Below are 25367 nucleotides of genomic sequence, written 5' to 3' on the forward strand. Positions count from 1 at the left end.
CTCAAAAATAAATCACTTTGGAAGCCTCACAAATTTGTTACAGTTTGTCTAATAAGCGTCCATCTTTAAAAATTATACTCTAAAAAGTATTATTCAGACAAGAGTGTCACCAAAGGTGTTTTAAGAAGCGAGTTTGATTCCACAGTCATTTAGTGAGGGTAATAAGGTACAAAAGGGAGTGAAAAATCATTGTAAACAATGTAAATGCAAATGATGCTAGAAATGACAGAATTGTGTCTGCTAGACCAGGAGACATTTCTGGTGCTTCTGGTGAAAGACACACTTATTGAATTGAAAAGGGGAAATTACTAGGTTGCTGCAATCATGATACTCCATCACTGATCGGAAATACAACTCTGAGCTGCTTTTCTTTGTATATAAAGCAAGTCAGTTAAGGGACATGAGTTAACCAGCTCATTTCTAAGCATGGCTTAGTGCAAAGGCTACAGACAGTGATTAAAGTAGTTTAAGAACTAAGAACACCACTGTTAAAGAACTAGATAAATAGGCAGTTTCCTAGTTATATTTTTAATTAAAAGTAATATTTTGAGCTTGGAATTAAACATGAGGAAGTTAAAGAAGCAATTATTGAATTAAACTTGTGCTTTTCAGTATCACATGCTGAGTGGAATGCTTTTCTGCCTTAAAAGCCCATGTAAACAGCTAAAGCGATCTTTCACACATGTAATAGATACAACTGTTTAATAAAAAATAAATGAAGAGCTACTCATACCCTGCTGTGAAGCAGTTATTAGCTTCTAGTATAATACATGAATTTGCATCTGCTAAAGAAATGCATTTAAATGATAAACAATGTTTGATGACTGATAGTTACGTTTCATGTGTTAAACCAAAAATATTTATATTGCTTTTGAATTTCACATGCAAATAGCTGTCATCATGCTGGGGTACAAAAGGCTGATTTCTCTGTCTATGTGGCATGCAATGATCAATGCAACCACCCTAACAACCCTGGATTCTTTTGGTGGCTTTTTTTATACTTTTCTCACTATAATTTTGATCTCCAAGTACTGGCTTTTGAGGGTATGTTGGTACACATGTGATCAGTGCTTGGAGAAATGGGAAAATACCTCAGTAAGATTTTGACCCCACTCATGTCGGTGGTGTGCTTTTTGAAGATTCCAGTGAGGTTGATACCGTATTCTTGGTCTTCACATAGTATACACATTTTTGTCTTTCATGAGAGGCAATATTGGCAGCCCAACAATAATGAATAACGCTGGCACTGACAAACTTTCTTCCTTCAGGAAGTAAGGGCTCCTGAGGCAGGTGGGCAGCTGGTGCACTGCTATGACTCTGCCTATAGTGCTGGCCAACATTGTCTCCTCTTTCCTTGTTTTCCTTTTCTGTCGAAATCTGTTGTCTCTTGTCTGATACTTAGCTAGCAAACTCTGTAATATTTGATTCAGAAGCCGTCATTTTTATTTCTATTTTAGGTGACTCCTGACCATGAAATTCTGTCCCATAATTTGGGCTACTCTGCTAATATTACTGTTTCTATGTCTATCAAAATTAATACCAATATTCTGTGTATTTCCACTAACTCCTGTTAGTAATTTAAGCATTATGTGATTTTGATTGAGTTTTATGTAGTAGTTATAACAAAGACCAGTAGATAATCGAATGAAAACTTAACTGTTACTATTATTCCAGCATTGATCTTAATAGCTGTATGCATCAGAAATTTGATAAATAAAATATTCAGTGTGCAGATTTTCTTCAATAATCAATAATCATCCGGAGCCATATTCATCCTAGAAATAATTTTCCTGCCCATAATGAGTTTGCACCAGGAATTCATTTAGCCAGTGTTGCTTGTGTTGTGCATAACTGTCCATTAGCTTCCTTTCCTTTCTGCAGTAAGGCAGTAGATCAGAGCTCAGCCCTTATCATGTTGATCCTCCTGGCCTGTTCCTGAATGTCTTATTATTAATAGCTAATACCACTGGTGGTGATAGTGTTCATATTCTGTGATTAGCAACTACAAAGAAGAAATCTAGGTATAAAAGGAAACTGTATGAGGTATAGGGAGGAGAGCGAAGCTAATACCAGCACTGCTTTTCTCTATGCCGGTTGTAGTAGTGTAGGATCTGGTACCCTGTGTGTGATGCTCGCTCCTGTTGCCATGGAGACTGCTGAACACAGACCTTCCGTCCATCTGGGACCTCAGTTGCATGGGGAAGCCGTCAGGGTTTCTCTCCAAGTAATGACTTCATTTCCACAGTCTAGGGTGCCGCTTCCCAATACATGTACATGTCCTTTCCTTGTTTTGTAGTCTCCGCTTTAGTATAAATGAGAAATGAGTGAATAAAACTGGTCGCGCACATCTACCCTAACTACTTAGGGCTCAAAAAGAAATACCTTAAACCAGTGAATTAAATGGCATTGCTTTTACTCTATAGACAGATTGGTTGAAAAGTCCATACCTATAGCAGTAGTAAATACTGCTTTTTCTTCCTGTTCTTTTTATGCCTTAATTTTGGGATATTTCAGTCTGTGCCCTAACACTTGCCCTTTCATTCATGACCTTGAGCTGCTTTTAGGTGTTTTTGTGAAACATGGGTGATAGGTGATATATTTCCTCACCTACCCGCACTTCTAGGATGCACTTTTAGGACATTTTGAGGTATTACCCAGAGTAAGCACTCTAGTGTTTAAAATTTATGACATGGAATCATAAATTCAACTGAGTAACAAAGCATATTTTTAATTGAAATCTGAGAGTAGCCAGCTCTTTGTTTTTAAATTATTTTATAAAATGCATATAGAAAAATAAGTAAGTCTCAAAGGTGCTTGTTGAGGAAGGAAAAGGATAATTAATTTACACTTCTTGAACTGTATTTGTCTAGAATAGCTGTACACCTTTTCCTTTTTAAAATATGGCACAACATGCATGAAGTACATCAGTCACTAGCGGATGCGCTATTTAGGTAATACATGCCAGTTCATTACCTTATTCTGAGCGATGCAGTCTGTGTTTAAAAAGAAGAAAACCTGAAAATGATCCTGAGGTTTGGTGCACATATTAGAACTGTAGGAATTGTATCTTCTAAGTTACAAGTAGAGTGTTGGCACAAACGACATCTTTGTAGAAGGATCTCCAATTCTATATTTACTTGAGACCTTCTGTCTCATTTAAATAGCAGCCAAGACTGATACTGTGGGCCTTTTCTTGGGCCTCTGTGTCCTGATGGCAATTTTTCCATTGCTTGTAGTCTCCTCCAAGAGAATCTAGAGCAAGATTGTTTCACTGCTATTGCAAAACTCCGAAGTTAACATTAAAATTTAGCATGTACATATTCAGTAAAATCTCATTGTGACCCAGCAAGGCTCAGACTTCCTGGTGTAGCAATCACGTGTGATGCTTTGCAGTCTCTGTCACTTCATTTTCTCACCTGTTCTATCTCATCACTGTTAATTTTGGTGTTGAACATGCCATGATGCCTATGACCATGTTTTTATTTATACATAGATTTTCCATTTTCCTTTCAATTTCTGCTTGTCACCTTCTTTTAAACATGAAATCATGTATGTGTAGGGTTGTATTCTCTGTTCCAATAAGAGTGGTAATTATATCAAAGGATGATAAAGCCAGAAAAAACAACCAATTTCCTGTCTGCCTTCACCCCAAATCTAATTAAGATGTTACATGGGTAGATACACTGTTTTCAAAAACTGATGCTGTGGCGATATTTTATGTATTTTACACTAAAACATTTGTTGTTTAATCGAAAGTCTTTGTAATCTAAGAAAATAACATGGGCTTTAAGTCTTCATAACAGCAGTATGCTTAAAAAAGAAAAGGCAAATGAAAATATTTATAAGCTTTTTCCTAGAATTAAAATGCTTATAAACTTTAAAAGTTACAAGCTAATGCATGGCCACCATCTACTGCACATGCAGTTAGCTAAGTGGAAATGTTACCTTATCTTCCCCTCTATTGTTTGAAGAGAGATTGCTTAGAGGTTACAGTATTTGGTGGACCATAATGACTGGCTGCAGCTATTGTTCTTGTGATGTGATACCTTCTGCCAAGTGTCTCATTAGTAGGAGTGGACATGGTGTATTTCACTGGGTCAAAACAATTCATTAAACTGCTGCTGAATGCCACATTTTCCTTTGGAACAGATTTGGGCCGTTAGTGGTTTGGAACAGAAAAATAAGACAAAATAAGCACAAATTAGTTTTTGAACATTTGGGAAATTTCTTCAGATTATTTGTATCTCAGAATGAACACATTTATAGGAAAATAAGTTTTTATTACATAGAAATAAATGTTTTGGATTTTTTCCATATAATGGTTTGATCTGGTTTCATAACCTAGGTAATTAAAACGTGCTTGTTCTGTTGTTCGTTCTAGCAGGAGAGTCTCTAATGTGGTAATTTCAATCTTTAGAAGATATTTTTAACTGGTATTTCATTAATGATGTCTCATGGGGAGGGAAATAAGGAAGACTTTAAGGTACCTGCTTTTAAAAAGTAGAAAAACAGATGGGTGAGTTCCTGATGTATTAAGCTGTTAAGGGAGGCTGTAGGTGAAGATTTGCAAGCCACGTGCAAATTGACTTGGATAAAACTGCTTCTCAGGAAGGATTTGTGCCACAGACAAGATTAGTAGCAGGACCTTTCATCAGTGCAACAAAAGGGTTGTTGGTTTGGTTAGGTTTCAGTGTGGTCAGACTCTAGCTGCTGATAGCAAAGCCCTGGCTCAGTCCTCAAGTGCTCTGACAGTGAAGTTGGAAGGACCCAGGTAATGAGGTGGTCTTCCATTTAATTCTGAAATAGGCTTGGATGCTATTCACTGCCTGCCAGAGTTAAACTAGGCTGCACCCTTGTCTGCTGGGGTTTGTGGGGGACAGTGATGGATTTGTCATCAAGATAAAACTTCTCTTTGCCATGATAAATCATCAGCCCAAACTAGGAGTCAGTTAATCAGACTATTTACTTTAAAAGGCTTTGGAGTATGTCCCAAAAGCACAACCCTAGGAATCTTTATTCAAGTAAATAGTTTTCCTGGTGTCAGTGGACCTGTTAATAAGCAGCTACTCACTTGAGTAATGCAGGATTATGTTTTAATTCTGTAATTTGACTGCCTGCTTATGTTTAATGACGTTTATTTGTCGGAATGATGCATTTTGGGAAGTGAGGTCAGCTGGAACATTTGTGATGTTCCATCTGTCTGCAGCCCTTGATCTTGCAATGTATCAGTCCCTAAAAAAAGAAGTGATTACTCAACTGTAAATCTGAAATGGTTGGTAATGTTAGTGGATGGTACCCTATGAATATTCTGAAGTGTAGGGCACAGAAATGATGCTCATTTCAAAACAATAGTAGAAAGTACAATATTTTCTATTAACAATTTTACAAATTAACACTATATAATAATTTTTTTAGTTTTAAGTAAGTCTCGGGGTTTTATTTTCTATTTTGAAAAGTTGATTTTCTCCTCCATACAAACAACATTTCAATATTGTCTTAACTTTTTATCTTAAGTAAAAATACTTTTCCCCAATGTTTTGATATCAGTGATGTGGTAACTTTATTTTTACTATGCTCCAAAATGAAGCATAGCTTTTATAGCCAGCAATTAAAAGCTGCATTTTCTTTTTTATTTTGAAATCTGTCAGTGTGATTCTGTGTTACAATTCTTACTTTTCATTGATGGCCTTGGATGTTATTTTTCTCAGATTATATCAGATTCTCCCAGTTTTGTTGTGGAGTATTCTGATATGATAAAATATTATATTTGTCCTTGCCAAGTGCCTCAAAATTAGAAACACAGTGGATTCTTGTACACATTTAACATTTGTTAATCCTAACAATCAATTCAAATGATTTTCCTGCTGTAGAGAGAGAATAAAAAATGTGACTATTAAATATTCTTATGTGAAAACACCAGAAAGGCTACATGAAAATCGCAAGACTCTTACAAGAAAATTTACAGCTTCAAACTACAAATTTACATTATCATGACACATTTGTGAAGATCTACACTTTCCTTGTGGATCTCCTAAGGTGTATGCATGAGGAATTATTTTGATCAGGCTTGTTCAGCCTGGAGAAGAGAAGGCTCATGGGAGATCTTATAATAGTCTTCCAGTATGTAAAGGGGGCCTATAGGAAATCTGGAGAGGGTCTTTTGACAAGGACCTGCCATGACAGGACAAGGGAAAATGGCTTTAAGCTGACAGAGGGGAGATTTAGGTTGGATATTAAGCAGAAGTTCTTCCCTGTGAGGGTGGTGAGGCCCTGGCACAGGTTCCCCAGAGAACCTGTGGTTGCCCTGTCCCTGGCAGTGTTCAAAGCCAGGTTGGACAGGGCTTGGAGCAACCTGGTCTAGTGGAGGGTGTCCCTGCTCATGGCAGTGCGTTGGAACTGGATGACCTTTAAGGTCTCTTCCAACCCAAAGCAGTCTGTGATCCTATGATACTTCTGTGGCTCCTACAAAGATGTGAAAACAGACTGAAAAGGAAAACAGAGATGGAAAAACACAATACCATGTACATTATAGTTCACATGGTCCAGGAAAGATGTTTAAACTACCCTGTAGAATACTGTATTACCCCTAACTATTTATGGTCCTCTGTAAATATGAACAAGAACTTAGTATACCTTAAGACATCTGTCAAATCTACACCTATTGATGTAATATGAGCACAAGCAGAGAAATAAGTGTTTCACAGTACCTCTGAACAAAATCATCTGTGACAAGTGGCAGGGTGACATTGTTTTTAAATGGAGCAGTGCCAGGTTGTTGTTTCAAAAACTGTGGCACTTAGAAGAACAGTAAGGTTGAAAACAAACATTTTATAAAAAAAAAAAACCCAGATTCTGAAAATTCTAAGCTGAAGTAGTAATTATTTATATAATTTCAAGATAAACCCTTGATATTTTTTGAGACCTTGGTACTGGTCCTCAGCACCAACTCTTATAACCCGCTTTCTATTGGGTTGCATCAGACCCAGCATCAGAGGTTTCCTGCAGTTTAATTTTTCAATGAAGACATAACAAATCAAGGCTGATTTTTTATTTTTTAATTTGGTACTTACAGTTTGTTTTATTTTTGGAAAGCTGTAAGTCCTTGCACAAGATTGGCTGCCCACCATTTTTCTTAAGGAACAACATCTAAGAGGCAGCTCATCTCAAGTCAGCCAGCTTTCATCTACATCATAATAAAAATATTTTAAAGATTCCTTCTATGTTTCCTAAGACTTACCATTTTAGTCACCATGTTATTATCTTTGTATGCAAGACAAGTTAATTTCCTAAGAGTTACCATTAACACTTGGTAGAATTTGAATTGGCAATGACAGAATGGTGTGTGAGGTTCCTTAGAACTAGGTTTTAAGGGTTGAGGGAAAAACAAGCATAAAGACAGGCAACTGAAGAATGTTTTCAGTTTGGTTTTCACCTTTGTAAGAGCCACAGAACTGGATTGATCTTCATGTGTATCTTAGGAGATCCTCAGGGAATGGTGATGCCTTCATGAAAATGAACATCGGCACGAGCATGGCCCTTGAACAAAGCCCCAGAAAGCACTACCAGCCCATGGAGCTGTCTTCTGTCCTTTGCAGTTTTTAAATCTCATGGAGAATCCAGGCTGCTCATTTAACTTGCAAATTAAACAGCAAGCAAGAAACAAAATACCCCCCTGCCTTTTCTTTTCTTTTAGTCTTTTATTAAAGCTGGTTTAGTAAAGTAAGTAGTATTTTGATGCAACCCCCCCCCCCCAACAATGAACTGGAAAATAAAAGCCGAAATATATGTTTGAGTATCTGTGCCTATTTTTGAAAAGTACTTAAATAATGTGAACTGCATAGAGAAACCTGTGTTTTTTAACTGAAGAAACACAGTGCTTCTCAACTACCTTCCACTTGTTGCAGAAAGAGCAAAGTGTATGTTTGCTTTAAAGTTGAAAGTAATCTTCCATTTATGCCCAGCAACAGAAGGTTGGATTTCGCATATGTCTAGCAAACAAATCTATGGGGAGGGCATCTGGGGAACTTTGAACTAGGTTTATCTGAATATGATGGTAATCAGTGGAAAGTGTATATTTGAATGTTTATATTTTAGAAAAGCACTTTTTATCAATGTAACTCTGATCCCTTTACAGGTTTCAGCAGAAATTTGGATCTTGAAAGGTTTTAATCCAAATGCATCACGCTCAATGCTTTGTCTCATAATACAAGTCATACTTCAGTGACAGTTACATCAGTTTAAAAAATACTTTAGATAAGGAATTGAGAGGATAAAAACCATAGTTAACTCTGTCCAGTCTTCTCTCTGTTTTGGGAGGATAAATATGACAAGCATAAAATATTTCAGCCAATGCGAAAAACAGTATAGTAAAACCGTAATTTGAAGTCCTACCACAAATTAATTCACTGCTTGACAGATACTGCTAAATACTGTGGGAAAGACTAAAGACTATGGTTAAGAAAAGGTTAAGAAAAGAGAAAGCTTAAGAAAAAGAGAAATTGAAGTGGAACTGTTCCCTATTTCAGCCTCCTTCTGTGGATCAGTGCTTGCTGCTCATACTCTGCAGGTTAGGTGATTACAGCCTGGATATGTTCACTGGCCACAACAGTGTGTTGCCAACCAGCATGCTTCTGGGCTGTTTAGATTTTGTAATTTATCCCCAGAAAGCTAAAATGAAGTCTGCACAGCCCTACCTGCTAGCTGACGAGGAAAAACTGCCTTACCCTGTTTTGCTGGGTGAGTTGAATTTGCTAAATGGAGGGTTATGAGTGGGAGAATTCAACTGGATATGTGGAAAGCAGATCAAGGAAATCATAAGAAAGCAGTTCTTCCCCTTTTCAGAGGGGTGGACTTTGAGCATGGCTTTCTGTTTCATGCAGTTGCACCCTGTGTTATTAGCGACCAGGTGAGGGGCCTGGTGGATGGAATTACAGCCCTACAGTCTCACCTTCTCCCGGCCCTTATCTTTGTTGTTTGGCTCTTCTGGGTAGCTCTAATAGCACAGCCTTGTTCAGGACTCAAGTCTGTTCAAGAGTTAAGAGCTCAGCTGATCTGAACAACTCATAACCTGATATAAACAACTCATACTGGCCATAAAAAGTGTTTTGATGATACAGCTTATAGCAGTTTGATGAGTAAAACAAATTGTTCTAGCCAAAGCATTTTCTGTCTGTGTCTACACTTGGGATTTTGATAACAAAAATAGCACAAAATGTCATTGGTAGTTGTGCTGCCAGAAGTTCTCAGCCTGTGTTTGTCCTCAGGTCATCTCTTTTTGCTGCATAATAGATTACATCAATTGGAAATATCTTCTTTAACTTCTGTTTCTTCTTTCCACTTTGAGCACTCACACCTAACAATTGCTTAATCCTCTGTAAAGGTACAGGAACAAGGTGAAACAGAGGCCTGTGGAGAGGTGTGGTGTTTCAGGGCTGAAGTTTATAAATGAATATAAATGACATGGGCCTCCTTTCACAGAGTTACTTAAGTACTTTGAAACAAAACACTCCCCTCCAAGTGGTATCAGTAGTCCACACTACTTACAGGTGTAACAGGAGTTTCCATATTAACCTCTCAGCTGCCTGTCAGCACAAAATATGTGCCAAGAGAAAATCAGGGCAAGAATGTGTTCCCTGTTTTTCATCTGACAAAAAAATCATGCAAGGGCTTCTCAGGCAGTCATGTTTAACCTCTGATAGAAATGTTCATCAGTGTTTAAAATTTGCTCATACATCTGATGTTTGTTGCCTTACAGCATGTCGTGAGTAGTTAAAAACTCTTCTATGCTCAAAGGAAACCTTACAAGCAGTCAAGTGCCAGAGGAGGTTTGGCAGTTCAGCTTGCTTTAGCGCTACCGGCCATTTCATGCCAGGCAGACCCCTTAGTACAATGAGATTTGCACCTAGCACAGGGAAGCCTTCAGTTGAAACAGCATCCAAGTGAGGACAAACACTGGCTCTTCAGAGAGCTGCTGTGCTCCACAAAAGCAATTGGAGGAGTTTCAAAGAGATCTGAGAGTCTGATTACACGCTGGTGATGTTCCCATTGTAGGCTGAGGGGAAGTCTGGCTTCATCTGATTAGCAAAAACTGGAATATGAGGACCAGCCTGATGGTGGTGAGATGTTTTGGGAGGCTCTGTTATGTAGCAAACATGACCAACTTAAAACTCCAGAGAGAGACTAGTGTAATGGGAGAAGTTTATCCCTTGTTTTCTAAACTTGAAATCTATTTGTGAAAGTTAGTGAAAATTGTGCAGGCATATCAGCAGAGAATTGGATTCACAATTTTGTCTATTTTTAGAGGATCAGTCTCATTCATGTTCACCATATTTGGGTCAATTTGGCTATCAAAAACTTGCATGGTGAAAAATAAGAGAACTAGAAATAGTTGTTAAAAAACAGTTGTAAAAAAAATGTCAAGACTAGTTAGTAGCTGAGGAGGAGGATTTGGGGACATTTCATAGATCCCAAGTATTTAATTTGGGGTGACATGTATGCCACTTTATATCTGTGGATGGGATACTGTCACAGGCTGAATCAGCAGATATTTAATTCTTTGGTTGGTGAAGTCATTTTGTAGTTTGTATGGTTACAGCAAGAATGTTTATCAACATTTCAAGTCTTTTGAAATAGATTATAGGTTAATAAAACATGTATCTGAGTAATTCCAGAGGATGTTATTTTTTTGGGAGATGTGTGAAGAGAAGCTTGATTAATATCTGTAAAATTAGTAAGCAAAAGATGCGATGAGCGGCTCTTGAGAGCTGTAATTTACTAACACTGACACCCACCTATTTTTCTCCACCCCTAAATTATATGTCTCGTTACTTACAAGACTGCATATTGGTGACGTGATGGTAGTAACTCCAGTGTTAGGTTTTAGTACTTCAGTACAATAACTCTGTCTTCTGCAATTAATTAATTCAAATTCTGACTTCACATCTGACAATATTGCCAGGGCTGGACCTAAACAAAGGTTAAAATCAAGCAGACAAGCATTAAAAATCCTGGAACAGGGAGTGCGAGAAAAACAGGGGAGTACATAGAGTTGTGCAAGTAAATAAAGAAATTCTTGGTTATTTTTGGCAAGAGGTGGAGAAGCACGTGATGACCCGTTGTAGTCAAGGTTTTATCTTGGGGCTCACTACTTTATAGGCCAACAGCAATTCCTTTTTTGCCCCGCATCAGCTGAATACTATTTAGGGTCAAGAATGCTGTCTGCAGAAGTTGACTATTCCTACAAGCAGCCACTAATATTTAAGTGATTTGTAACATTAGGGACATGTGGGTAGTGAGGGTGCATCCTGTTGTTTTGGCAAGAGCTGAGTAAGGCAGAGCTTCTGATGGACTGTACTGTGGGATACAACATGGTCATTGCGTTTGCTGTGTCCTGTTACTTCTCTAGCCACTGGTGTTTCTGACTGTCTGGTGGTGGTGCCAGGGACTGCTCAGCAGGGAAAGATGGCAGGCTGGACCTAGAAGGTTGGTGCTTCACTTTCACAGCTGGGAATGGGACTCACTTCATCTTACAATGCAGGAACCCTAACTTAAACAAGTCTGGAGTTGACATGTTCATTTGCATATTGCCATCTTCTAAACTCCGGTTTTTGAGAGTTGGGTCTTTTCTGTGATGCATTCCTCATCCCAACGGTCTGTGAATGATGTTACAGGAGCTGGTAGCCAAGGAGATGGGGACGAATCGCTCACCATTTTGTGTTTGACAATTAGGAGTGCGGCACTGGAGGACCACTGGGGGTTTGTGGGTGCTCGAATTGCCTTCCTCCACGTAGTGATGGACTGTGGTGGGTAGAGGCGAGTTCGCTGTGGCAGCATCTCAAGTTGCCCTCGCCGCTCTCCCCCGGCTTACGCAGAGGGGTCCTGTCTCGGCCTCGCCGCTAACCTGCAGCTTAGGGGCGGTGACGGCCACGCACCTGCACCCGCCCGCCTTGCCCGAGCTCTGGTTGCCACGGCGGGGGGGGCAGCTCTGCCTATGCGCCGCGGGACTGAGAGAGCGCTCGGACGGCTCCGGCGGGGCCTGCTGGGGGCGCTGCCGCTGAGGCGCTGGGCGGGCGGCGGGAGGGCCCCGCAGGTTGCGCCCTGCAGGCTGGGCGCGGGGCCGGGGCACGCCGGAGCCCGCAGGCCCCCTCCGCAGAGGCCCCGCCGCTCTGTGGCGATGGGCGGCAGGCGCCGCTAGGCCGGCCCGGGCAGGGCAGCCGCGGAGGCGGGAGGAGGTGTAGGAGGCGGCGGCCGGGGGCGGGCTGGGTCCCTCCCCGGGAAGATGAGGCGGAGGCCCGGGCTGCCGAGCGGGCTGAGCTGGGGTGCTTCCCTCCCAGCCGCCAGGACAAGATGGCAGCGGCCAAGGCGGCGGCGGCAGGAGCGGCGGGGGTGAGGCGCTGAGCCCGCGGAGCGGCGCTTCACCGTGGCGCTCTCGGATATGCCCAGGGTGGCGGCGGCAGCTCCAGATCGAACGCCAGCGCGGCCCGCTCCGTGAAGGTGAGCGGCGGGCGAGGCGCGGGGTCGTCCCCGGCGAGGGGCGCTGTCTTTGCTGGCACCGTTCGCCTCTTTCCCGCGGAGGGCTGCCGAGCGGAGGGCCGCGGCAAGCCCTTACCCCCCTGCCCGAGGTGCGGCAGGCACGGTGCACCGCTGCCCTTGTCGGAGCGCCGCGGTGGGGAGCGGGCAGTACCGTTTCCCCTTCCTTTTCCCGTCGCCCTCGACGGCGCCTGCTCCGCCGCGCCTGCGAAGTTCCTCCGTCCCCGGCTCAGGGAAGCGCCCGCCCCGAGCGCGGCCGGGGCGCCGGGCGAGGCCGCCGCCGCTCGGTGGGGGAAAGGCGTGGCCACCCGCCTCGCCCGTTACCGGCCGCGGGGAGGTGGCGGGGCCGGGCGGATCCTGGCTGTGCGCTGCTCCCCTCCCGGGCTCTCCGTCGGCCGCCTCCCTCTTGTACACTGCTCTCAGGCTGGCGGCGGGTGCTTCCCCGCGCTGCGCGGGGGGTCCCGAGGCGGTGCCCGGCTGCGGCGGTGGCTCCTCGTACCGCGGCGGGACCCAGCCGGCGTTCCTCGGCCTGAGCCCCGAGCAGAGCCCCGCGGGAGCCGCTCCTCCTCGCTTGGCGGTGACTGGGATCGGGCGGGGAGCGAACGGTGCTGCGGGGCCGATGTAAATAAACACAACTGGAAAGGAAGTTGACGCTTCAAAATTTGGTCAGTTCCCAAAAACTAGCTGTGTAAAAACAGGCGGGGGGTGGTGTTGTTGCTGGTGGCTTTAACGTAGTGATTGTAGCAGGGATTGTGCTGGGTTTGTGCTGGTTCTTGAATCATCGTGGGATCAATTATAAAACAGATGCGTTTGCGTGTGTTTAACGCTGTAGGAAATGGTGGTTTTCATTTTTTTCTTTTTAATTTTTAGTTTACGTTAAGCCCTCAACCATCAGTGCTCTGTGCTTACGTATATATAAATATCTTTCTTTGAGGCTATACTTTTGTTACGAACTGTGCGTCTGACTTGGTGCCAAGCCAGGCGATGGTTTCCTTTTTTGTTAACTTTGTAAGTTGTTTTGAGATTCCCAGGCTTGCCTTCCCAGGAATTATGTGGCTCTCTGATGTTTTTGTATCTTCCTGCTTGTGTACAACCGTGTCTATTTCAGTTATTTTTGTATCTTTGAACTGTGGGAAAATGTGAAATTGACATGAGAGACAATTACATTGGGTAGAGCTGCAGTTGTTGATTACAATGCATATTTCTCTGGTTATTTTTTCCCGTTGGTATTACCTCCTATTACATCATTTGCAAAAAGTTTCTGCTGTGATTGGTTTTATGGGAAGTAGAATAGCTTGGTTGGGCTGTGAGGACTGACTTTGTGACATAATAATGCCCTAACAGAGTAAATTGGCTAAAGGTTTCTATAAACAAAGTTTAAGATTCACGCAGTAGCTATCTAATAAGTGTGGCAGCCAGCAAAGAGATTAATTAAGCACCTGGAAAATAGGTCAGGGCTGTATTACAGAGCAGCATGGTGAGATTGCAAATAAATAGAGCAAAGCGTTAGCATGGACTTACCGGGGGAAAACTGATCCTTTATTTGCGCTGCCGCGAGCCATTTATGGTAGCACTCGGTGAGATGGTGTTTATCATCATGGAAAACAGGAATTCAGTAGTTTGCATTGAGTGTGTTTATTGCCAGAGACTTGCATTATTGTAGTGTGAGTTCTCCTGCTTGCTCAGGGGCTGGCATCAGTTGCTCTTGTGAATTATTTTTCTCATAGCTGCATTTGGCTAGATGCTCTTAATTCTGATGGTGGTGGTGTGCTCCTCTCCGGCCTTGAGAACTCTTTGTATTCAGAGAGATTTCATCAGCTGGAATACAGTTGCATTGAAAAATTTCCTGGAAAGCTGCCCCTGACCTGGGGTCTCTGCTGGGATGTGTGGGTTTTTTTTGTTTCAGGTTTTTTGTATTTGCATGTTTCCTCCCTCCTTTCAAATAGCTACCTACAGAAACAGGGAAATGAGTCCGTCTCCTGCATAACGAGAATCCAGAGACAAAGGCAGGGTGTGGGGAGGAAGAGTGAGCTTTCAACTCCCCCTGCAGAAGATACAACTGCTAGAAATATTAGAAGGTGTGTGTGCTGCTTCTCTTGCTGTGTGCTTCTACTTATAGCACTTGCTTCAAAACAAATACTGTTTTGGAAGTGCTTTTTTTGAAAAGTGTCTATCAGCTTGATCATGTCTGTTCAAGGGGATGGGATGCTGAGCAGCACTTCCAGAGGCAGCATTGGCTTATCAGCTCCTGGGTAAAACAGAATTAACTACTCTTAATTCTTGTGATAATCCCAACCTAAATGTATAGGAATGTCAGGCTGTGCTTGTCCAAGCTTGTATGTTTAGGGATTCACCTCTCTGTGCTATTTCAAGGGATTGCACTCTTACTAGTTTTAGAATGGTTTTCTCTTTAACAGCATATATTCTCCTTCTTGCGTCTTACATCCTGCCAGTATGTTGATTATAGCATCAAGATCCTTTTGACAAAACAGTGCATTTTGAAGCAGAAATTTTGTAGTTGGCTTTCTTTGCATGTGTGTATGTAGGGGAACAAAAGCATTGCTAAGGGGAAGAGCTTTGTTGTGTGAGACCGAATGTCTATTTCAGAGGAACGTGAAATACAGAAGGAAAATTTCTTTTAGCTGAGCTGAATCTTGATGTTGCAGTGTGAGGCCTGTGAGGTGCGGCACACAGCTGCTGGGCACATAGAGAGTAGTTACTATAGGCAGTTCTGTTTTCTGCATGGAACTTTGTGGAAAAAAGCAGAGACCATCCATGCTTTTTGAAATCCTTTTATTAGACAAGCCTTACCCTCGCTGAATATGTGATGATCTCATTCCATCTGCAGAAGCATTACAGCTGAGGTAGTCTGCTCTGTCGCCTAACAGCAGTGTGAGTTAGGTAGAGAGCAGGCCTGGGAATCAACTGGTGTTCCTCGACCAAGGAAGGAAGAAATGTGGGAGTAGGATGCGCTCATGGTGATACCAGCTCTCCTCAGTTACACGTCGCTGTTTGGTGAAACAGTATCCCCCTTTCATACATCAAGAAAGCTTGCTCGTACCTTTCTGTGTTTTCAGAGTTTCTTAAATTAGCTGATGATTTTACAGTATCTCAGAGGAGAATTTCAGAAGTGCTGGCATAGGATTAATTTGATGAAGAAAACGTCCTTAGCACTTTACTGAAACTATGGAGCTCCAGTAGATGGGTTACGTAAACTCATAGCTAGTCAAATACTTATTTTCAGCTGGCCAATGACATTTTCTTGTCTTCGAAAATAAGAGTAGTGAGAGCTGAGCTCAATGGTGGGGACCTTTCACTAAGTTAATGTTTCTGTTCCTAAGTCACTGAAATACTGTTTTTCTTCAGATATCTTGACTGAAAATCTGAGACAGAGTGAAAAATAATGCATTGCTTTCAACCCAGGTCTTGGAAGAAAAGCTTATTCTTTGGGTAAAGCATATGAAACTGTTTCAGAACTCTGGGTGGGTTGTGTGCAAAACCAAATATGAAGGAACTGGCAAGGATGAGCACTGTTGGAGATAGCTGATAAGCGTGCAATGCACCTTGAATGATGATTTAGCTACATTTAAAGCACCTTTCTATATGCTATGGTATGGGTTATCTTTGACTTATGTAGGCAGTGACCAACCTCTATTTGACCTGAAATAACCTGTAATGAAACACAAAGCCTGGAAAATCCTGTTATCTGTCCTTGGCCTCCCTGCCCTCAGTCCATAGACCATTTGGACTATAAAAGAGACAGAAGCTCTTGAGATTTCTAGAGAAATTGAAGCTCTGTTTCTCCTCAGAGGCGCTAACTTTTGAGTGATAGATGAGCAGAGGAACAACATGTAATTGTGAAAGTGGGTTGTAATCTGTGGCTTTAGTTGATAGTGTAGCAATTCCTACAGGGTAGGTGCCGTTGTCCTCCTTCCCCCCCCATAATTCTTCAGTTGTTTTATTTCGATGTAGTGAATGTTGGGAAAGATGGCAAGAAGTGGTTTGAGTCTTGGTTTTAAGTGCAGTTTGGGGATAATCTTTGTGCAGGTTTGTAGTATTTTTTCGCATGATGTCACTTCTTTTTTTCATACAGAGTCTTGATATTCAACTTTAATTTTCAGAGTGGTTAATTTTCTGACAAAGTGGGGTTAATCTCTTGCTTAACAATATTGCTTGGAAATGGAAGGAGAGACAAATAACTGACGTGGTTTTTAAGCAAATCAAGTATTTTAGTTCTGGTTTTTGTTGTTTTTTTTTTTCTTACTCAGTGACTTGGAATCAGTTTAAGTTCTCTGTTATTAACTTTTCATATGTAATAGCCCCATCATAGTCTTTTTTCACCTTGTATTTTCAGAATAAAGTAGGAAATATTCCTTTTTGGAAGTATGGCCTTTTCTTCATCTCTGCTGTGCCCTACAACAGTTGGATGAAGGATTAAGCCTGGAAAAATGTTAAGTTCACATGCCACAACACAACAATAAGACAAGACCCAGTGAAATACCTAAAGACAAAACAGAAACAAGAAATATTTTTGTGTAGATATATATATATATATACATATATATATATGTATATAAGGAGGAAATTCTTTCCTGTGAGGGTGGTGAGGCACTGGAATAGGTTGCCCAGAGAGGTTGCGAATGCTCCATCCCTGGCAGTGTTCAAGACCAGGTTGGACAAAGCCTTGGGTGATATGGTTTAGCGTGAGGTGTCCCTTCCCATGGCAGGGGGGTCGGAACTTGATGATCTTAAGGTCCTTTCCAATCCTAACTATTCTATGATTCTATATTCTTAGTATTATCAGAGCTACAGCAACTATCTTAAATACTAAAAGAATAATTGGATCCTTATGTAAAGATAATTATTATTGCATGTTGTAATACTACCTTTAAAAAAATCCTACTTTTCAAGTCTGTAATCTTACACTTGTGTGACTCCATTCTTGGTAAAATAATTTAACAGTTCTAGAAAACTATTTTAGTGCTTTTAAAAGCATGTTAGAAATTAAATGTGATTTAATGCTTGTTATGTAGTAAGTCAGGTATTGTTGAACAAAAATCCCTTCATATTTGTATAAAAATCCCTTGCTGAGTATGTATGGCTCTGCAGTAACTGCTTGTTCAGAATAAGTGGTGGAAAATGTAGGGACACGAGCTCGGGTCCTAATATCTATCTAGGGTCCCAATAACATCCTCCTTGGAACAGGAAGATGTGGCTGCAGTCAGAGGTGCTCACAGCCTCTTCCCGTACAACCACTCTCTAATCCACTGATTTGATAATTTCTTGCCCTTCTCTGTACTGGAGGCTCTGCTCCTTCAGGTGTGGACACTGTGGTGTCCTGCAGCTGGTTTTATGTGACCGAGACGCTTCACTTCCAAGGCACAAGCTTGGTAGGAATTTAAATTGCTGGGTGAGACAGATTTTTATCACAAAGCTGAAGCTTGGCTGTTGCCTTGCTTTGGGGCAAGTGGTATCCAGTACCTGAGAGAATGTGCTTTGGCTTATTTTAGGAGTTTTACTTCAATTTTACTTGGTTCTTGGTTAGAAGGTGAGCCATGAGATGGAAGTGTGTCTCCTCATCTTGTGCTCACCTTGTCTTGAAGCCTGATGAAGCCAGATAAAAAAGCTGTTCTCTGTGCAGAAAAAACTGCCAGTAGGACAGCTTCAGCTGGAATTGCAGTAACTGGTGCAGCTGTCCTTTGTGTAGGGCTGCTGGAGTGTCTTCATTGCAAAGATGTTTGCTGCTTTTATTAGTGTGACCAAATCCCTCCGGGACCACTCCCTTTGGTTTTTGGATGCGGATGTGGATTGGAGCAACCTGGTCTAGTGGAAGGTGCCTCTGCCTGTGGCAGGCAGTTGGAACTGGATGAGCTTTGAGGTCCCTTCCAATCCAATCCAGTCTGGGATTCTGTTATTCTGTGAACTGCCCTCGGAACCTTTCTCTGATCTGGTTGGTACACACTGGAACAAGTGCCTGCCCACAGGAAGGAGCCAGCATAGGCGCCAGGTCTGAATGAGAAGGCTGTCATGTAAATGCAAAAACACAGAGAGAAAACAAACGTCAGTACTGACAATCAGTACAAAGCCTTTTTTTTTTTTTCAGAAACTTTGGTTTTTAGCTGGTGATTTAAGCTCTCTCTGGAAGGTAACAGTAACCACTAGCATCAGGCATTCATAAAAATTATCTGTATGCACAATTTAACTGAAACTGTAGTAATTTATGTAAGCTATTTCCTTTTTCATACTCAGATATAAACCTACATTTATTCTCATGTTTTCACAGTCTCCGTTGCTTACTGCTCTGTTTTGCTTCTTTGTCAGTGTTCACAAAACCTGGTGTTAATCTTTACCTGATTCCACAGGCTTGAATAAAATATACTTTTTTTGTTTCCCTCTTCCATGTGGTGCGGGTTTTGCCTGTGTTGGTACACAACAATTGGTGAATTTGCACAATTTCCAGAAGGCTTTTTATTTGTTTTTTGTAAGATGTTTTTCTGCCTTTTTGACTGAAAAGTGCCTCGTGCATCATTGCTTTGTAAATGTCTTCTGTCCTGTCTTTTCCCAGAAAGTTTGGTCATCTGTTACCTCCAACCGTTTTCAATTATTCTGTGTTTTCTTCCTTTTTTTATCCAAGCAGCTTGCTTGTCTACAGTCTCTGTTCTAGTTTAGAAGTTTTTTCCATGGCTTGTTTTCGAAGCTTTAAACTATTTATAGGGGTAGAGGAGGTCCTCAGAAGACCTTTATTTTCAGCATTTGAATCTGTTTCATATGGGAATTTTGGTGTTTGGGATCTTACTTGTGAAGCCTTCTGGAAGGAACAGGCTTTGTTCCAAAGAGAATTAAGAAGCTCTCAGTCTCGTCTTCCCTTATCTGTTAATATCAACTTACTTTGTGACTCAAGAAATTAACTGATATTCAGCCTATTAGGAATGCATTGTTTTAATGAGATTCTGAAGGGTTTTTTTAATACCTTTTCTTTATGGCTTTTGAAATGATGCTTTGGGCTAAATTCTCCCTTTGCCTGTGTCAGCTCTGAGCCCTGCACAAGGACATGGTGGGTGTTTTTCTCAAGAAATATACTGGGAGCTCTTTGCAGGAAGTGCTCCTTGAGGCTAAATGTGTTTTCAAAACTTAGTTGCTGAGATATCTAAACTTTGTTTCAAAGATTAAAACGAGTGAATGTTTACTTATGCTACAAATGGAAAGATTGTTAAATATGTAAGAGAACACCTCAGGAAAAACTGACACATTTATCAATATTATCCTCTAGTTAGTGAAGTCATAATGCTGCCTGTGGTCTTGCCTTTCTTTTTGCTTGGTTTCTGTATAGTTAAATCTGTAAGTTCCCCTGCGCAGGTGAGAGGGAGAAACTTCTTACGCTGGTGGTTGTGGGACATATTATGGATTATTAACAGTTACTGATTTGTTAGGAGGCAGAAGGCTGAGAGTGAGCCTTCTGTGAGAGAATATGCATTTCTAATACACTGATTTCTTTGCCTGTAGGAAACTCCCCTTCCTGCATGTCTTTAGAAATGTGAAAGAAGTGTTAAACACCTGTTTTTCTCTCTGTTCTTTATTGCTCTACATATGCCATGTCTAATTTATACAGCTGTTTTCAGTAAGCAACCAGTGCTGTCCCCATGATGTTGTTGCTCACAGTGTGTTATAGAACAGAAAAATATTTAAAACACAGTTTTAAGTAAGTAAAAAGCTAGTTAGGACTCTGAAGCGTTTTCATTCTGTGTGTATATAAACCCTTTCACACCCTTCTGTGTGAAACCCCCCCTTCAAATGTATACTTTGTGTGTGTGTGTACACCTCAGTCAGTGTATGTTTGAAAACTGTTACTGGGTGTAGCTGAAGTGACTGACCTGGAACCTAGCAGGAAAAGATAAATTAAGGGAAATGTGTCAGATTAGATGTCTTCATTCTGATTTAAGTGTAAAAGAATTAAACTAAAGAAAGGCTGAAGTTCTTATTTACTGTAAAGTTTTGGTTGCAGAAGGAATTGAATGAGATCTAGGCATGCTGTCTTGGCAGCTTGGAACGTAAGTTCATGCTGATCCTATTGGAGGAGTGATTTATGATTTTTCGTGTATTTAGGGAGAGTTGTAGCTCATATGTTACCTGCTGCTGAGTGGTTTTCAGTGTGTAGGAAATAGCCTTGCACACCTCCTGAACTGTGCTCTTTTGGTACAGTGGACCTTGATTTGTGAATTTTACATCACCTGCCAGACTTGATAAGATTGACAGGCTATTTGTATGTCTGCTGTTGAGAACTTCATTTGCAAGTCATGTGGGGAGCAGGAGTTTTGTAGTGTTGTACTAATGCGTGCTTCGTCCAGCTGAAAATCTTTTGTAATAAGAGGGAGAAGGGTAATGTTGACTGAACCTCCCTGCACCTTGAGTAGTTTAGAGGACCTGATGAAGAAGCAACTTTGTGAAAAGTAGTTTTTTCAGAATGGGCGTACAGATGTTCTAGCATGCCAGCCATGCTGCGAAGGTGAAGTAGCAATGAGTTAAACAGCCATCTAGATTTGTATTATAGGGGCTGCATTCAATATTGTCTAGAGCCATTCTAAAATGAAATTTCTTAATGAATTTCTTAGCTGGGTTGTTCCACTTCTAATTCTACCCAGCAGGCTAAGAATGCAAAATTAAGCAATGAAATCAAAGTAAAGTGGCTGAAAATAAGAAGGCAAAATTGCATGCATACTTATATAGGAAGTTGTGGTTGGGTGTTTGTGTTTTTGTTGTTGTTTATGTGTTTAAAGAGGTGGTTTGCCATCAGGCAATTTGAGTGAAACCCCTCTACCAGATTTTATTTTTACTTTATGGAAGGTGGCAAAATCATTTGGAAATACAGTAAGCATGGCTTTATGTCCTACTTCTCTATTTGCTGTGATCCATCTTGCTACATGGAAGAGCAACAGGCGGTAGCAGTAGTTTGAATAAATCCTTAAGTTCTGTGCTGTGGTGCAGAACCTGAAGGTGCGGGCTGTCCTAAACACCATTGGTAGGGACTGTTATTTCGGTGTGCCTGCTGTTTTTGGGTTCAAAAAGAATTAGTCTCTTAAAAGAAGAGATTTGGCTGGTGAAGCCCTGGCTGGTTGACACACGCTGTTTGTGTTGATGGAGGCACATTCTGATTTGGAGAGCATGCTCTCGCTGGGGGCTGGTGCCCGATACTGTGATGCTTGTGCTTTCTTTCCAGTTGCGTAATGGCTTCTTGCCCAGCAGAAAAAACCAAATGCTTGAAGTATTATTCCATTTGTCTTTTTAACTGTGATTGCAGTCATATTGGCATCACAAGATGTAGCTTTTGATGTTTGTGGAAACTATGAATATAGTGATTGTATTATTCAGCACTGCTCCTGGTAGATATGACAGCATCCAGCCCTAGGAGTTCACTGTGATACTTCACGTAAAATATGTTTGTGTTCAGTGTATGGGATCAGTTCTAAGTATTGAGACAAAGGTGTGTTTGATGAGTTTGCATCACACTTCAAAACGAACTTGTATTTTCAGTTTCTGGTGTCAGTGTAACGTTTGCAGTGCCTGATTAAAACTGTCTCTGATGTTGTCCAAATCTAGAGGCAGCCCTGTAACAGTTTTCTTAGGTGGGTAGTAACTATGTTTTTCAGATGCAAAATTGGATCATACTGTCTTCTGCTTCCTACCAAGACTCACTCAAAGCTTGGAACCAACTTTTGGCCTTCCAGCCTCAGCCTTCACCCCTGATTTATGCAGGACTGAGGTTTCCACATCAGGTGAAGGCTGCCAGTGGCTTAGCTTGATTTTGTTGGTGTATGCTGGGCCAGGATTCCTGAGCTCTGAAGTACCTTCTGTGTGTTAATCAAAGACCATAATTATGGCTTTTGTCAGTGAACTCTTCTGTTTGCTATGCCTAGAATTGGGTGCTGGCTGCTTTGGCAAGCTGGCATCAGAGCTGCCTCTGCAAAAGTGCCTCTGCATCTCGCTGTTCTTGGTGATGGAGTGTGTGTGTGCCTATGCAGTTCATGTCCAGAATTGCCTCCGTGGACATGTGAGGAAACAAATCGTATGGCATGTGTTGCTTGAACCACATCGGCGATTTCTCTTTTGCTCCACTCCCTCCCTTCCATAGGTCAGAGATCTGGTTTTGAGGTAGCTGTCCGGGGCAGATTCACTGAACTTGTGTCTCTTTACACTTTATACTTTGTGTAGATATGTTTTTGTTCATAAATTGCATGAAACCTCAATTGCCTGTGCTTTGTTATGAATCATACAGCTGGAGTAAGGGAATTCCTCAGGGCGAACAGTTCATGAGTGTGAAAGTGCGCCCATCAGGACAGCTTGTATGGCTCCGTATCCAAAACAGTAACGGAGAGGTGCTGCTACAACCAGTACTAAGTTTTCTTCTGGGAGGAAAGAGAGGGTGAATAACTCAGCTTCTTATTTGTTAAGTAACTTGAAAAGTTGAGCAGCACCTAATATAAAAAGTATAGTTTTCTGTTTTCTTTTTCTTCTTTTTTTTTTTTTTCCTTGGGAAAATTGACTGCTGGTATCTCAGTGCTTTCAAAGTGATGCATAATGTAAGCAAAAGACTTCATAAGTGCTACTGCTCAAATTGTGTATGTGCTGGAAGTTACTGAGCTTTCAGAAAGCCTCCCTTGATGCCAAACTGCACTGTGGGAAGGGTGTGAGTGTCCTGGAACTGGCTCTCACTGATGGAGGCTTGAAAGAACTTGGAAAACAAGTTCTCTTGAGTTAAACTGTAACTATAGCATTAGGTGGCTGCCCCTGGCTAGGCTTTGCCCGCTGGGGGTTTTACTGCAACGGCAGCAAGATGGTGATTGTGCTTTTGGGGACGGTTAAAAGGGGCTGTTTATTTTGCAGAAGAATGAAGGGTGTCGTAGCAATTTCTCTGCAGCTCTGCTGCAGTGGTTTTACTAACTAATTACTTTGCTACATTCCCCCCCCCCCCCCCAACTCTCTCTTGAGGAAATGTGAATTTATAGTTAATTATTAATGGTGATTTCAGCTTATCAAAGCTGGAACAGCCTGTGCTTCTCCATGTTGTTAGTCTGCCAAGTTGGTCATGTTTTGAATTTGCCTAGAACTGCTTGAAAAGGCTGGAGACGTACTGTTAAGGATCTAGTAAAGAACATGGTGACAGTTAGGTGAACATTCGAGAGATGTTGCCAGAAGTGCTTCATTTCACTGAGCAATGTCTGCTTGTTTCTCTGTTTGTGCAGAGAGCAGCTTGACAAGGGTGGGGGGATGCAAACTGTGAAGCACCTCCTGTTCATCATCATTGCTTTGTGAAAATATATTTATTTATTTCTTTAAATGAAATTTACTTTAAATGAATTTACTGACTTAAAATATGTTTGCTTCATTACTTTGTTGAAATTTTCTTGAAAAGCACAGAATTCCAGAATTCAGTCTTACCTATGTTCAAAGTACACACACTTTGTATAGTTTAATGTCTAATAAGCCAAGTGTAGAGCTTCCAGCTCTCTCTGTTTCAAACTTGAGAGCTAACAAGACACATTTCCTTTGAAGAAAGCCTATCTAGAGGTAATAATGTAGTTGGTAGGTGTCTCAGGACAGGCTTTCTTTTTCAGATCCCCTGCAGTATTCACTAGCAGGGAGGTTGCACATGAGTTGTGGTGCAGCAGTCTCAGTATTAGAGCAAAGCAAGCTGGAGAAATCTGGAGCCTACTTCAGCTTGGGAGTAGTCATCGCACTGGAGTAGAGTTATTGTGGTCATCGTGCGCTTGGGGAAGGACGAGAGGGCTTCAGAAATGTGTGTAGAGGGAATTGCACACTGCTCTGAGAGTAAACCTGAATCAGGCCCGAAGCTGCTGTAGTAGCTGGAGACTGTCTGTCACCTGGGTATTGCTTTTCAACCCATCTTCTGGTGGATTTGCGTGTTGTGCTCTGATTTGCATCGTGGAGAGGTCATGTAGTGTACACATTTGGGTGTATTTTAAATTTAACTGTAAGGTTGCAGCAGATGCTCATGGGTGTTCAAGCTCAAGTACCCTCACTGAAATGGCACAGGTTTGTCTTTAGCATTAGTTGCTTTGCTCTACACATCCCTCTTACTGTGCTGCTGGACTTGTTAATGTTGATACAGTGTGGGCTGGGTCTGTATGAGGCAGTCTCAGTAAAAACCATGCAGAAAGATGTATAAACTTAGGGAAATGATTTGTGAGGAAGGGGGAGAATGAAAGACCCATCCTGTGATAGGTGACAATGTGCAGTTTATATCTTCTTCTATCAGAAGACCTGCTCAAAACCCAAAACCCCAGAACAAACCAACAACCAAACCTCTTGCAGCAGCAGGTCTTTACACTTTCCACTGTAGCTGTCCATAGGATTATGTTGTAACCTGAATCCCACAAAATAATAAGAAAACCTCCAAACCCTCCAAACATACAAAACCCCAGCCGAAACCCGCCACCACTAAAACCCCACCACCCCCAACCACAAAAAAATCCCCAACAAACCAACACAAAAGCCCTCCCTCCCCTGCTGTCTGGGTGTGGGGGGAAATCAGTTCTGTTAATAAACTTCACTTCTCAAAGTGAAGACCTCCAGCAGTTGGCTGTATTGGAGAGTTGCATGTTGTTCCGGGGTATTATGCTAATGTGTATTAAAGAGTGTACTGTCTGAAAAGTCCTTCTGAGCACTGCTTATGAGTGCATGGCAGAGGTCTTTAAGAACTCTCAAGTGTAGGATGCTGCAGGATTTTAATGTGCCTGTTTTACAGGAACACCTTATTCCTTGCTTATGTGAAGATACTCTTGCTTCTCTAAATGAGATTGTATCTTGAAGTGTATGTCTAAAAA

The 25367-nt window shown here is 41.6% G+C and overlaps 2 protein-coding genes across 6 annotated transcripts in view; one reads left to right on the top strand and one right to left on the bottom strand.

The window, feature by feature from the left end:
• HIPK3 (homeodomain interacting protein kinase 3) overlaps positions 1–25367 on the top strand; it is a 101185-nt gene that overhangs the window by 23201 nt on the left and 52617 nt on the right. For 2 of the 5 annotated variants that reach the window (XM_061356602.1, XM_061356603.1), the window contains exon 1: positions 12229–12492. The exons of 1 other annotated variant lie outside the window; for it this stretch is intronic. The gene's annotated coding sequence lies outside the window, so the exon portion shown is untranslated. Of the gene's footprint in view, positions 1–12228; positions 12493–12926; positions 13194–25367 lie in introns of those variants that run through there. 2 more of the 5 variants (XM_061356598.1, XM_061356601.1) reach the window with 2 other exon arrangements.
• On the bottom strand, positions 11834–24283 carry LOC133214000 (basic salivary proline-rich protein 4-like). The gene is made up of 4 exons (XM_061356652.1): positions 24236–24283; positions 20400–20406; positions 12683–13163; positions 11834–12611 (listed from the first exon to the last, which is right to left on the bottom strand). The coding sequence occupies exons 1-4, from the start codon at positions 24281–24283 to the stop codon at positions 11834–11836; spliced, it is 1314 nt and encodes a 437-aa protein (XP_061212636.1).

Source organism: Neopsephotus bourkii, unplaced genomic scaffold (assembly GCF_033783945.1).
Source record: "Neopsephotus bourkii isolate Nb327-2 ecotype Australia unplaced genomic scaffold, CSIRO-AGI_Nbou_v1 NB_860, whole genome shotgun sequence".
Classification (NCBI taxonomy): Eukaryota; Metazoa; Chordata; class Aves; order Psittaciformes; family Psittacidae; genus Neopsephotus; species Neopsephotus bourkii.

Coding starts and splice junctions, on each gene's coding strand:
- LOC133214000 (XM_061356652.1), bottom strand. CDS start 24,283: ATGACCACAATAACTCTACTCCAGTGCGATGACTACTCCCAAGCTGAA. Junction 12,612..12,682: donor GGGAAAAGGAAGGGGAAACG/GTACTGCCCGCT, acceptor CACCTCGGGCAG/GGGGGTAAGGGCTTGCCGCG.